Source organism: Musca domestica, unplaced genomic scaffold, assembly GCF_030504385.1.
Source record: "Musca domestica strain aabys unplaced genomic scaffold, Musca_domestica.polishedcontigs.V.1.1 38, whole genome shotgun sequence".
Lineage (NCBI taxonomy): Eukaryota > Metazoa > Arthropoda > Insecta > Diptera > Muscidae > Musca > Musca domestica.
The window spans coordinates 1792204-1806311 of record NW_026712324.1 but is presented as its reverse complement, the minus strand read 5'-3'; the positions used below and the strand labels follow the sequence as shown (position 1 = coordinate 1806311).

The 14108-nt window shown below is 33.4% G+C and overlaps 1 protein-coding gene across 1 annotated transcript in view; it reads left to right on the top strand.

Annotated features, from left to right (window-relative positions):
* LOC101896068 (acetyl-coenzyme A synthetase) overlaps positions 1-13898 on the top strand; it is a 32497-nt gene extending 18599 nt beyond the window's left edge. Inside the window, exons 2-5 of the mRNA XM_005183094.4 lie at positions 9764-10502; positions 10566-10720; positions 13007-13175; positions 13240-13898. Of these exons, the coding sequence (XP_005183151.1) occupies positions 9764-10502; positions 10566-10720; positions 13007-13175; positions 13240-13878 (1702 nt within the window). The 3' untranslated portion in view covers positions 13879-13898. The remainder of the gene's footprint in view (positions 1-9763; positions 10503-10565; positions 10721-13006; positions 13176-13239) is intronic.
* The last annotated feature ends 210 nt before the right edge of the window (positions 13899-14108 follow it).

The window sequence follows — 14108 nt, the reverse complement described above, 5'->3', positions numbered from 1 at the left end:
TTCAAACTTGACCCCTTGTAAGGCAGGTACCAGAAGGAATAGACCGATATATTCAATCTTCACACCAGACCTTATGTTAATAAAACCATTGTGATGTGCGTAATTTGAAGACAATCGGACTCATCACATTTCGTAAGAGGTAAAATTGTTAAAAATGTTGACCCTTCGTGGAGGAGGTACTTGATGGAGTGGACCGACATTGTCCATTTTTCGCACCTGACCTAGCACTGATGCAAATATTAGGATATGCAAAGTTGAAGCAAAATCGAATTATTCTTTCTTTTTTTGAGCTTAAAAATATTTTTTTGAAAACTTCAATCTTTTGGGGGAGGTATCAGAAGGAGTAGACCGATATATTCCATTTTTACAATAATTATAAATAATAGTATGTGTGAAATATGAAGAGAACCGGATGTTTACTTCGGATTTTATAATAGTTTTTGTTATTCAAAACTTCACCCTTTGTGGGAAGGTACCAGAAGGAATGGTTCGATCGTCTACCGTCTTTATAACAGATCTTGTGTTCATGAAAATATAGAGATGTACCAAGTCTGATGTTAATTTCGCGTTTTATGAGCTTCATGGATATTCAAAGTTTTGACCCTTTTTGGAGGGAGGTACTTATGTTAATAAAAAATATTGGGATGTGCGAAATTTGAACACAATCGAGCTCTCATTCACATTTTTAATTATTTGATTTTTTTTAATTATTTGTAATTTTGACCCTTTGTGGGGTAGATATGGATATAGCCCATTTTTGCACCTGACATAACACTGATAAAAAATATTAGGATTTGTAAAGTTTGCACAAAATTGATTCTTTTCTGCTCTATAGGGTAAATATGTTTTTTATTTTGAATTTTGTGGGGAAGGTACCAGAAGGAGTGGACCTATATTGCCTATCTCCGAATCTAATCTAAGTTTTATAATGTTTGAAAATAATAATAATAATTCGAGAGTTATCAATAGCCCTTAGACAACAGACGGGCGGACACGCCTAGATTAACTCTAAATGTCCTGAAACGGATTTGGCCCAAAGGGACCTAGGGACTAAAACGGTTATTACGATGAGGCACGTTTTTATCGTATATCGTATATGGCTGAGGGTACGAACAAACAAAGGAAGTTTTTTTAAAATATCTTCGATTAAAAAATATTTTAAGAGTCACGATTAAAAATATTTTAAAAAAATCTAAGAGAAATAATTTTAAAGGATTCAAGGCTTTTAATAAATTTAAGATTTTTTACAAATTCAAAATTATTTTTCTAAAATTTAGAATTAATAAAAAATAACAAACACAAAATTAATCCGCATGCGAACATATTTTTTTAATATTGAGAAATATATTTTTTAATGCAAAATTAAAAATATTCAACAACCTTTGATCAAAGATGTACCTATATTTTGAAAATACTTAATATGGAAATATGTAGCCTTCCTCGTATGTGCCATATACTAAATCCTGCACATAAGTTTGTTTTTGAGGAAGCTTTTTACCCCCCCTCGAACCACAAGTGACATTTTAAATCAAATTTTATAAAGCTCACGTTTTTACAAACTGACGACCCCCTCTAACACACACTTGCGACTCTCATCCACCAACAAAATACTGTACATGACGGTACAATCCCATTGATATTATTCAACAACAAAATTTTGTTACCGGTATTTTGTTGTGGTTGTTGCTGCCGGCATGCTTAGTGGCTCTTCGGAAGATTTTGTTTCTAAAGAATATTTGGGTTGAAAGCAAATTATCATCTCATATTCCGCTTATTAGACTCGTTTTGCATTTCACGTGGTATTTTGAAAAAAAGCCTGACGTTTCTTTCTAGATTTTTTTAAAATTTTTTGTATCACTTTTATTTAGGTTTTTGTTGTAGTTGGCATTATTATTTTTTCCTTTTAGCTAACAGCTGTTTAATATCGTATGTTAGGCGGATTTCTTTTAGACGCGCCAACAACAACATCGTCTCTCCTCTCTAATTGGCCCGTCTGTTATCAGGCGATTGGCGGCACACTGATCGCGTGACTCTCATTTCGATTTCAAATGAAGATCATGACACAAACCAAATGGGTAGCTATATTTGACGTTTTTGTTTTTGTTACGTTAGAAATTCATAAGGTGTTTGTAGCAGGTATTACCTACAATGTACGCATAGATAATGGGCTGGGGTATATTACGGTAAAAATATGAGTAGTAATAATGCAAAATAATGATTTTTTTTCGAAAGAGCAAAAAATGAAAATCAAAATTGATTATAATAGTTTGGGGTGGGGATTTGTTGTATGAAGCGTGTGCAGTACATACAGACAGATACATATTTATGGGAGCCTGTATTATCAGTTTTGAAATGAATTTAAGTAATGACAATAATTTTTTCGCTGTTTTATTATGTCTATGAATCACAGACATATGTCTATATGAAATCGTATGTTTAACAATTACAGCTATTCTAAGCAGAATTAATAGGAATAGAATTTAGGAGATCCATTTTTGTTCTAAGAGAGTCATAAGAAAATTACATCATTACAACAAACATGGACATTTCATTTGTATACCTTCCACCATACATAGTATGTAGGGTATATTAAGTTCGTCATTCCGTTTGTAACTCATCAGATTTTAGACATACATAAAGATAAGGAAGCTAAAATTTTCCACAGATCAGTCTTTTTTCTGTAGTCATGTCAAGTTCGAAAATAGGATATATCGGTCCACGATATCGTATAGTCCCCATATAACGGTCCCCCGATATTCAGTATTTTAATGATTGTAGCCAAATTTTGGAATTGCATAAAAATCCATACAAGAAGTTCTTTCTAAGCAGAAGAAGAGAAATGTCTATATAGGCCCATGATGTCATACAGGCCGCATATAACTGTATCCCCCCCCCCCCTATATTCGGAATTTTGATAATTGTAGCCAAATTTTTCAATGAAACTGTCGGAAAATCCACAAAAGGGGATTCTTCTAAGTACTTTACCACCTAGAAGAGTATTGTCTTTAAAGGTACACGATGTCGTATATCCCCCATATAACGACACCTCCCTATATTCGGTAATTTTGATGTTTTTAGCTACATTTTTCAATGGAATTTTCTCAAAATCCATACTAGAAGGTCTTTCTAAGCACTTTACTCCCTGGAAGAGAAATGTTTATATGGGTCCACGATATCACATAGCCCCCATATAACGGTACCCCCCGATATTCGGTATTTTGATAAATGTAGCCGTTGTTTTCAATGAAATTGTCTGAAAATCCCCAAAAGGAGTTACTTCTGAATACTTTATCCTCTGAAAGATTATTGTCTATACAGGTTTACGATGTCGTATAGCCCCCATATAACAGTACTTCCCTATATTCGGGATTTTGATGATTTTAGCTACATTTTTTAATGGAATCGTCCACAAATCTACGCTAGAAGTTCTTTCTAAAATCATTACCACCCTGGAAGAGGAATGTCTATATAGGTCTACGATATCGCATAGCTCACATACAACGATCCCTCCGATATTCGATATTTTGACGATTTAAGGGACATTATTCCCCGGAGTTGTTTCAAATTTCGTATCTAGAATTCGTAATGGCTACTACAGCCTATGACAAAAAAATGTGTAGGCAGGTCCGCGTCTTCGTATAGCGTCTATATAACGGTACCTCCAAATATTTGGTATTTTGATGATTTTAGCGACCGTTTTTGTTTTCAATTTTGTATTTAAAGTTCGTAATGGGAACTACAGTCTATGACAGAAAATTGTCTATGCAGGTCCAGGTGTTCGAATAGGTCCCATTCATCAGTACCTCCCAATATTCGGTATATAGGGTCAATATTCGCCGAAGTGGTTTAAAATTTCATATTTGAAGTTTCTAATAGGTACTACAGCCTGTGACAAAAAATTGTCTACGCAGGTCTAGGTCTTCGTATAGACCCCGGTATTTTCTCGATTTTAGCTACAATACTCACTGAAATTGTTTGAAATGTTGTATTTGAAGTTCCTAATAGGTACTACAGCCTATGACAAAAAATTACTTATGCACGTCTTCGTATAGCCTCCACGCCAGGTCTTCGTATAGACTCCATATAGCGATACCTTCCAATATTCGATGTTATGATGATTTTAGCGATATTATTCACCGGAGTTGTTTAAAATTTCGTATTTAAAACCTATGCTAGAAAATTCTCTATGCAGGTCCAAGTGTTCGTATAGGCCCCGTATATCAGTACCTCCCTATATTCGGTATTTGGACGATTTTAGGTACAATATTCACCTAAATTGTTTGAAATTTCGTATTTGAAGTTCCTAATAGGTACTAAAGTCCGTGACGGAAAATGCTTATGTAGATCCAAGTCTTCGTATAGCCCCGATATACCTCCCTATATTCGGTATTTTGATGAATGTAGCTACATTATTCACCTGATTTTTTTTTCAAGTTTCGTATTTGAATATTGTAATGGCTTACGACCCCAATATAACGGCTTTATTCGGTATTTTTAAGATTTTAGCAGAATTTTTAAGGTATCTAATTTTTTTGAAAATTTCCAAATTTGTTCCAAATGGTGGAGAGTATTCACAGTTCTTTTATTTGTTTTTTCTATGTTTCTTATAATTTTTTGTATTCGTTCAACATATCTTTAAAATATTTAAATTTAAAAATTTTCAATTATCCATTCAATTACCCCACTTTCGCATTCCTTTCGCCAAGCATCTGCTATCTAATCTCGAAGAAGATAATGCGAAAGCAAATTAATATGTAAATATGTTTGTTTGCAAAAGTATATCGTCATATTTATCTATTGTCTATTTGCGTTCAAGGCATGTTCAAACAAATTATATATCTTTAAAATGATAATTAAAATAATATTGAAATCCACAATGCGAAAATTGTGCTGAAGAAGTGCAAAATTAGAATTGTGTAGGTTCACGGTACCGGTATTACTCATAGCTGCATTTTGTCTCCTACCGACAAAATATTTCAATAGTTATATAAAATAATAATTTAAATATTTCCCTACATAAAATTAAATATTTAACCAATTTATAACATATAACACTAAATTTATAAGTTTTAAAAACATTTTTTTTTTCGTGGCCAGAAATCATGGATTCTTTTAAATTATTTGTCAACGATTTCCTGGCAAAAAACGATGATTTTTTTAAGCATTTTTTTTTAAATCCACGATGAATTTTATTTAAAAACTTAAAAGAAATTCACGATGAAAAACAATATTTAAAAATTCCACTAGGGGGAATTTTTTTTTAAAAATCGGCAAAAGCACAATTTTTTCTAAAATTTTTTCGGAATTTAACAAATCTTCCCACGAAACAAACAATTAATTAAACATATTCTGTTATTTAATATTTTCATAACTTCTTATTTTTGTTTGTTTTATAAATAAAATAAAAAAATGGTCATACCTATCAACACATGTCTTGCCAAAATTTAAACAATTCACTGTCATCAAGGTTTCCTCTACTGATAACCTCATCATAATAAATGGTTAATAATACCACATAGTACGATTATGAGAATATTCATTACAAAAAAAAATTTGAAATATTTGCGCATTTCTGAAATTAAAAAAAAAAATGTTTATGACTTGAAAAAGATACGAAAATATTTCGCAGTTATTTTCGGTTAATCATTCCCAGCTAAATCGTTGCAGAAAACACATTTCACCGTCTATTAGCAATGCATTTCCTAATTGGAATTTAATTTTGAATCAATGAATTTATGGGGTGAGAATTTACATTCCATATAAATTTTTGGATTCATTGATTGACGTAGATTCCAATACTTTGTAATTTTTTCATATATATTTGAAAATGTTTACATTTCAATAGCTTTTTTTGAATTTCTAGCAAAGTATCAATTGATGTGATTTACTTGAAAATGTGTCTAAACAAAATCTGGAAAATGTTTAAAGTCTCATTAATTTTGCAAATATTTCATGTACCATGAAATGTTTGAATGGAAATGGAGAACGAACAAAAAAAAAGAAAGTAAAATGAAGCAGCAGCCTCTGATGTCAAATTTTTCACGATGCATGGAATATTTTAGAACACTGATTTTAAAAATGATTACAGAAATATTTTAAAAATTGCAAAATTATCCACCATTTAAAACACCTTTAAAATTTTTGTATGGAATAATGTATTAATTTAATTATTTATGGAAATCTCCATTACAAAAAAAAATTAAATTAATTTTTTTCTTTTGAAAAAAAAATTAATTTGAAATTCATCAAAAGAAAATATACAATCGTGGAAAATATTTTGTAAAATATCCAAAATAGAAAATTCTTTCTATGTTTTATTTTTATTCCCAATACCAAATTTTGTAAAAATAAACAACGAAATTATTTTCCAAACCCACAAATGAGAATTTCTTAAAAAATTTAAAAAGAAAAAAAACCTATTTTTCAAAACCCACAAAGGAGAATTTCCTTCAAAATTTAAAAAGAAAAAAATACTTTTTTTAATCCACGACGATTTTTTCTTTTAAACTTTTTAAGCAAAGTCCGCTTTATTTGGGCTGATTTTACCCATTTGGTGCACAATAAACGTTAAACCTCATAGATATACATATATATGGAAGCCATATCCGAATCTGAACCAAACTTGATCAAATTTGAGAGAGTATGATATCAGATATCTGTTGTTAAGTGCATATAACAAAAGTGATGGGCTTAAACACCAAATCGGATTGAACATATGTATGGTAGCTAGAGCAAAATCTGAACCGATTTTCTACAACTTTAAAGTATTTCTGCTTTTTGGCGGAATTCGGTCGTATTTACCAAAATCCACCCAATTTGGGAAATTTTTAAAAATTAAAAATCGCAAAAATGCAAAAATAATTTTAAAAAATCCAAGATTCGATCTTTTGGCGCTTTTCAAAAATTATTTTTAAAAAATAGTATTTTTTTAAACAAATGTATTAAAAATCTAGCAGCTAATATGATGGCTGTTAAATTTTTTTTATATCAACGATTCAAGTCTATCTACAATAAACTAATCTTAAAAAAAATTGGGAAAATTTGTAAAAATTTTAAAGAAAAACAAGTAAAGAAGCAGCTAAGTTCGGACGGCCCGAACTTTTACCATTAGGAAGGAACTTGAAAAAAATCAAAAATACCGTTTAAATGATTATACGGGGGCTATACAAAGACGTGGGCCTGCATAAGTAAGATTTTGAAATAGGCTATAGTACCCATTAAAATCTTCAAATACGAAATGTAACACAAACCGACGAATAATGTCGCCAAAATCATATGGGGGCTATACGACGTTGTCCATTAATAAACTTAACCTGCCTACTGGAAAAACACACATGTGTGCAAAATTTTAACCTTCTATCGGACATCGCTATATCCATATACTTTAAATATTTCGAGGAGTTACAAGCCGAATGACAAAGCTAACATAACCTCCACAGACTGGTAGAGGGTACAAAAATTAAAAAAAAATTCATAATGAACAATTTCTTAAACAAATCCAAGATTCGAGCTTCTGATGCCCTTCAAAAAAAAAAATTTTTTTTTTTGAAAAATAGCAATTTTTTTAAAAAATTCACGATATTTTTTTCCATAGACTGGTGGAGGGTACAAAAATTCAAAAAAATCCATAATAAAACATTTTTTTAAACAAATCCAAGATTCGAGCTTCTGATGCCCTTCAAAAAAATATTTTTTTTTTGAAAAATAGCATTTTTTTTTTAAATTCACGATATTTTTTGAAATTACCCGATAAAATATTTAAAAAATCATGAAATATTTTTTTTTAAATCCACAATGAAAAAGAATTGAAAGCTTAACATGTATTTTAAAATCCATTTTTTTTTTTTTTTTGGTTTTTCATTTTTATTTACATTCCGATCAAAGCCTTCCTTGAAAAATTTACAAATTCATGAAATACATTTTACATCCATAATGAAAAATATTAAAGCTTATTTAAAAATCCTTTTTTGGACTTTTATTTTTTTATATTCACGATCAAAGCCTTTCTTAAAATAGAAATACTAGAAAAATATTAAAAAAACTCCTCTTTGGTAGCTCTGATGGCTCTCGATACAATATTATAAAAATTCCGTTGTAGCCCTGCAAGTGCTGAAAAATGTCCTTAAAGAGTGTTGAATGTAGCTAAAATAGTCCTTCAAAAAATTAAAAATCCTATGGTGAAAAAATAAGAAAAGTCTTAAAAATTCATAATTGAAGCCAACGTGATCCAGAAAAATATTCGTAAAAAACTCCAGATTTTTTTTAATCCTCGTTAGCAGCCCTGATGATTTTTGTGAAAAGTACTCCCAAAATCTAGATGGCCATTTCGTATGGCCCCTGAAAAAAATATGGCCCTTGTATAGAAATATTAAAAATTTGGACCTTGACGATCCTTGAAAAAATTCCTCGATTTTTGCTTTGCCCATGTCCATGCGAAACTATTGTAAAAATCCACAACTTTAGACCTTGCGTGCCTCACGATTAAAGACCACGAATTCGCCTTGCTTTCTCAGTTGATTTATAACAATACATTTCTTCAATTTAGTTCCGCCTTTCTTTTAAATGTCAAATATGGTTCACCAAACAGACAATAAAAAATTCCTCAACACCTGTTGAAATTTCAATTTATTTATTTACATTTCATACAATGTATTTGACAGCTACCTCGGTAATTGTTTGGTATTACAACTCAGAAAATGTTTAATTCTAATGGAGTTATCGCTCAGTATATTCCACTTTCCGCATTGACCCCTAACAAACCGATTGCTGCCACCCTAGGGGGAACTAAAACAAGTTGTCAGCATAAAAACAGACAAAAAAAAAACAAATGACAATTGGATTGTCTGCAAAGTCACGATTTGGGTTTGGGACTTGACAACAACAAACGAATGTGAAGAAAAAAATCAATGAAAATGAAATTCGATTTTTTTTTCTTATTTTTTTTTTATTTTGCCTTTTTACTTATGCAATATTTATATGTATACATACACATATATCTTTATATCTGTTTTAGTTGGTATTTTACGTGTGAAGTTAATTTATTTTATTTTGAGAATTGTTATTTTATTTTGTTTTCAAGTCTTTGCTTTATTTAAGGCAAAATTTATACGATCGGCCAACTAAAGATATTTAGAGTATCTGCATACGTTAAGAAAACAAGGTAAACAACAACAATGGAAATATTCCACTCAAAAATTGGTCTAGCAAGGGAAAATCCATGACCCATATGAGGCCTTGAAGGTCCTCTAGAAGTCTTATAGACGGCCTTGAAGCCTTCACCATAGGATTACCATTACCATTGCAGCAACTCCAAAAAACGTCTAAAAAAATTTGGTACTTTTTCAAGAAAAAGTTTTCCACGGAATTTTAAAATTATTGAGAATTTTTTTATTAAATATTCAAAATTTTATCTTAGAAGACCTTGAAAATGCCAACTTGCTCCAAATAAATTAGCTTTTAAGACAATTACCGATTTCCTTTTTACTCGCTGCTAAGAGACTCTGTCTACATCTTTGATTAGTTTATGATTTTGTGGTCATTCTAATGTCATTATATTATTGTCATCAACTCAATCTAAGAAAAACACATTGGGTGGGTGGTATGTGTAATTATCTGCTAAAACACTTTAAATTAAGAAATTAGCTCCTTAGTTGGATCACTTAGAGAACATTGGGAGGCCACCCACATTTGCAAACAAATTATAATTCTTTTTAGAAAATCAACAGCACATTCTCATTATTTTTTCTGTTTCATTTAATTGCAGGGAAGGCAATCACCCAGATGACTACTCACGTGGCCTCACCTATCGCAAACTGCTGGAGGAGGTCTGCCGTTTTGCCAATGTCCTCAAGGACCACGGCATCCAGAAGGGTGATCGTGTCTCCATCTACATGCCCATGATTTTAGAACTACCCATTGCCATGTTGGCATGTGCCCGTATTGGTGCTGTACATTCCATTGTCTTTGCCGGTTTCTCGTCCGACTCATTGGCCGAACGTATGGTCGATTGTCAGGCTAAACTCTTGATTACCGCCGATGGGGCATGGCGTGGTGAGAAACCTTTGTACCTGAAAGCTTTGTGTGATATTGCCATGACCAAGGCCGAGGAAATGGGTCATGTTGTGGAGAAATGTATAGTTGTGTCGCATTTGAAACGTGTCACACCATGCCAGGAGAATCATGTCGAACAGGATATACCCTGGACTGAGGATCGTGATTTTTGGTGGCACGAAGAAATGGAAGATAAAGAGCCAGCTTGCTATCCCGAATGGATGGATGCCGAGGATCCATTGTTTATGTTGTACACCAGTGGTTCGACGGGCAAGCCAAAGGGTGTTCTACACACCACCGGTGGTTATTTGTTGTATGCTGCCACAACCTTTAAAATTGTATTTGATTATAAACCCGGTGATATTTACTGGTGCACTGCCGATGTTGGCTGGATTACTGGTCATACTTATGTTGTATATGGTCCCTTGGCCAATGGGGCGTCGTCGGTTATTGTGAGTATTGAAAATATCCTTTGGACAGGGAGTTGAATCTAATTTATATTGTTTTTTTTACAGTTTGAAGGCACACCCTTCTATCCTGACAATGATCGCTACTGGGCCGTTATTGACAAGTACAAGGTCACCCAATTCTATACTGCTCCTACCGCTATCAGAGCTTTGATGAAATTCGGAGATGGTTTGGTGGCCAAACATAAATTGGATCATTTGAGGTGAGTTCAAGAAGAAAGAAGAATTTTATGTCAAGGTTTTATAAAAGATTTCCGAAAAACTATTCTTAAAAAAAACCCTCTAAAGAGACTAAGTTGTTACAACATTTTGAGAGAGTATTCTGTATACGGAGTATATTTGACACTTCTTTAAAAATCAGAAGCAATTTCTTATAGGCAGAAGACCTAAAACTTCTAGAGAAGGGTGATATTTTACGGATCGTACTGAATCCTATATATATAGAAGAAGTTATTTCATAGAGTTATTTTATAGACAGAATAATTTTTTCAGTGTTTTAAGAGTCCTGTAAAAGGAGACTTTTAAAGGACATTATTGAAAGACTAATTCTTACGCATCTTGCAGGAAACCATTTTTTTATATTCCTTTGAAGCCTTTGTATATACAACATACATTTCATATATTTCATAGAGCTTTTTTATAGACAGATTTTTTTCTGGTTGTAAAAAGGCCCGTAAAAGGATACTTTTTAATGGTCTTCTAAAGGCATACTTCAAGGATTTTTTCCATTGCGTATCTGACATAAGCGTGATAAAAATAATAAAACGTGTCACATTTGGATTTTATATCGACTACTTGATTCACTTTATCAGATGATATATACGCTCTCTAGACATATAGCTGAGGGTATAAATATCTTTTGACATTGACAAGTATTTCTCCACAGTATCTTTAAAATTCCTTAAAAACAAAATTACTCCAATTGTCTGTTAGAAGTAGTCTTTGAAATACTCGAAGTAGAAGTAGTCTTTAAATACTTAGAATACTTTGTATATTAGATATGTAATTGGAAATCCACGAGTGTCGTAGAAATATTCTTTAAAAAACACGAGTATTACCCTCAAAGTCTCTTAGCCAACTCCTTAAAAATCCCATATTCCCATATTCTCTTAACAAAGCCCTTAAAAAACCCCTAGTGATACTCTCATTCCCTTATCCAATTCCCTAAAAATTCACGAGTATTACTCGCATATTCTCTTAGAAAACTCCTTAGAAGTCCAAGAGTATTACTCTCATATTCTCTTGAGAACTCCTTTAAAATCAAAGAGTATTACACTCGTATTCTCTTGGCAAACTTCTTAATAAAACTACGCGACTACTCCCATATTCTCCGATCAAAACCCCTTAAAAGTTCATGAGTATTACTCTCATATTCTCTTGACAAACGCCTTTAAAAACCAAGAGTATTACTCTCATATTCATTCACTCATTACTCTCCTTAAAAACCCACGAGTACTACTGCCATATTCTCTTAGCAAAGCCATACAAAATCTGCTAGTTATGAGATCTTAGCAAACTCATTATAAACCCCCGAGTGTACTCTCTTTATCTCTTTTTCAAGTCCTTAAAAGTCAGTGAGTTTTACTCTTATAGTCTCTTAGCTAGCTCCTTAAAAATCCACGAGTGTTACTCTCATTTTCCCTTTTCCAAGACCTTTAAAATTTGCTAGTATTACTCTTAGTCTCTTAGCTAGCTCCATAAAAATCCACGACTGTTACTCTCATTTTCCCTTTTCTAAGACCTTAAAAAATTGCGAGTATTACTCTCAGTCTCTTAGCTAGCTCCTTAAAAATCTAGTAGTATTATTCTCAGAATCTCTTAGCAAAGTCCTTAACAATCTTGTATCAAACTTGCATTCTCTTCTTTCCTTTTCCTATCTGAATTAGTCCGTTCAAAGCTTCACTTGCTAACTTAGAGATCGGTTTTTATGAGAGTTAGACTCTTTGGACTCTCATCTTTTCTTTTCCATCCTGTACCTTAATCAGGCTGTTCCAGACTTCTCTTGCCGACATACAGCTCTTACTATAAGAAAATGTTTACCTACCTATCCTATGAAAACAGGCTACCTGGTCCCTCAGCCAGCTTGTCTGTGAAAATAGGCACCCTCACTCACCTGCCAGGAAAGAAAATACACTCTCTGACCCGTTCACCGGCTCTCCTATTAAAATAGGCTCCCTGAACTGTTCGCCGACTCTCCCATGAAAATCGGATCCAGGACTCTTTTGCCAAAGAAAATCGGCTCTATGACTTGTTTGAAAGCTTGACTATAAAAAGCTACCTTGACCCGTCAGCTACCTACCTATCTTATGAACATAGGCTCCTTTATTGTACGTATTGCGATCTCGTGATCTGACCCAGAGATGCTGGAAAACTTTATTTGCAAATAACATAACTCGTAATTTTCTTCGTCCAATTTCTCAATATTATTAATTGATATCCTGAAATTTCACAAAATATCCTCTAAAACGTCTTACAACTTTTCCTTACAGAGTTTTGGGCAGTGTCGGCGAACCCATTAATCCCGAGGCCTGGTTGTGGTATTATCGTAATATTGGCAAGGAGAGATGTTCCATTGTAGACACTTTCTGGCAGACAGAAACTGGTGGTCATGTGATTACACCCTTGCCAGGTTGTACGCCCATGAAACCAGGATCAGCAGTAAGTATTCTAAATTTAATTTATTTTTAAAGAGATCCTCTAAAATCTATTTTTTGCATTGCAGTCATTCCCCTTCTTTGGTGTCAAACCCATACTCTTGGATGAAGCCGGCATTGAAATCCAAGGTGAAGGTGAGGGTTATTTGGTCTTCTCCCAACCCTGGCCAGGTATGATGCGCTCGCTGTTCAATAACCATGAACGCTATGAAGAGACCTACTTCTCCAAATTCCCCGGTTATTATTGTACCGGTGATGGTGCCAGACGTGATGCCGATGGTTATTTATGGATTACCGGTCGTGTAGATGATATGTTAAATGTTTCCGGACATCTTATGTCCACAGCCGAAGTTGAGTCGGTACTCACAGAACATCCTCGCGTTGCCGAATCAGCTGTTGTTGCACGTCCCCACCCTGTTAAGGGTCAATGTTTGTATTGTTTCATTACGCCCAATGAAAATGAGAAATTCGATGCTAAAATGATAGCCGAACTGAAGAAGCTGGTAAGAGAGCGTATCGGTCCATTTGCCATGCCCGATGTGGTACAACATGCTCCTGGTCTGCCCAAGACACGTTCGGGTAAAATTATGCGTCGCGTTTTGCGTAAGGTAGCTGTAAATGATCGTAATGTAGGTGATATTTCAACACTGGCCGATGAGTCAATAGTTGAGCAATTATTTGCCAATCGTCCCGTAGAAGGCAAGTAAATTACTGGCACCCACAAAAACACACACACACATCCCCACACACAACCACTTTCAATTGGAACACTAGGATCTAGGCAGGCTGAGCGATGCAAAAAAACACTGATAATTCCCAACCTAAAAAAATCCTCCAAATTGAGAATTTTGAAAAAAAAAAAAATTGCCAGAGGCTTAGAACTTAGCATACCCCGCAAATGTATGGCAAGAAAAGTCACCTCCCCTTCCCCCTGCCT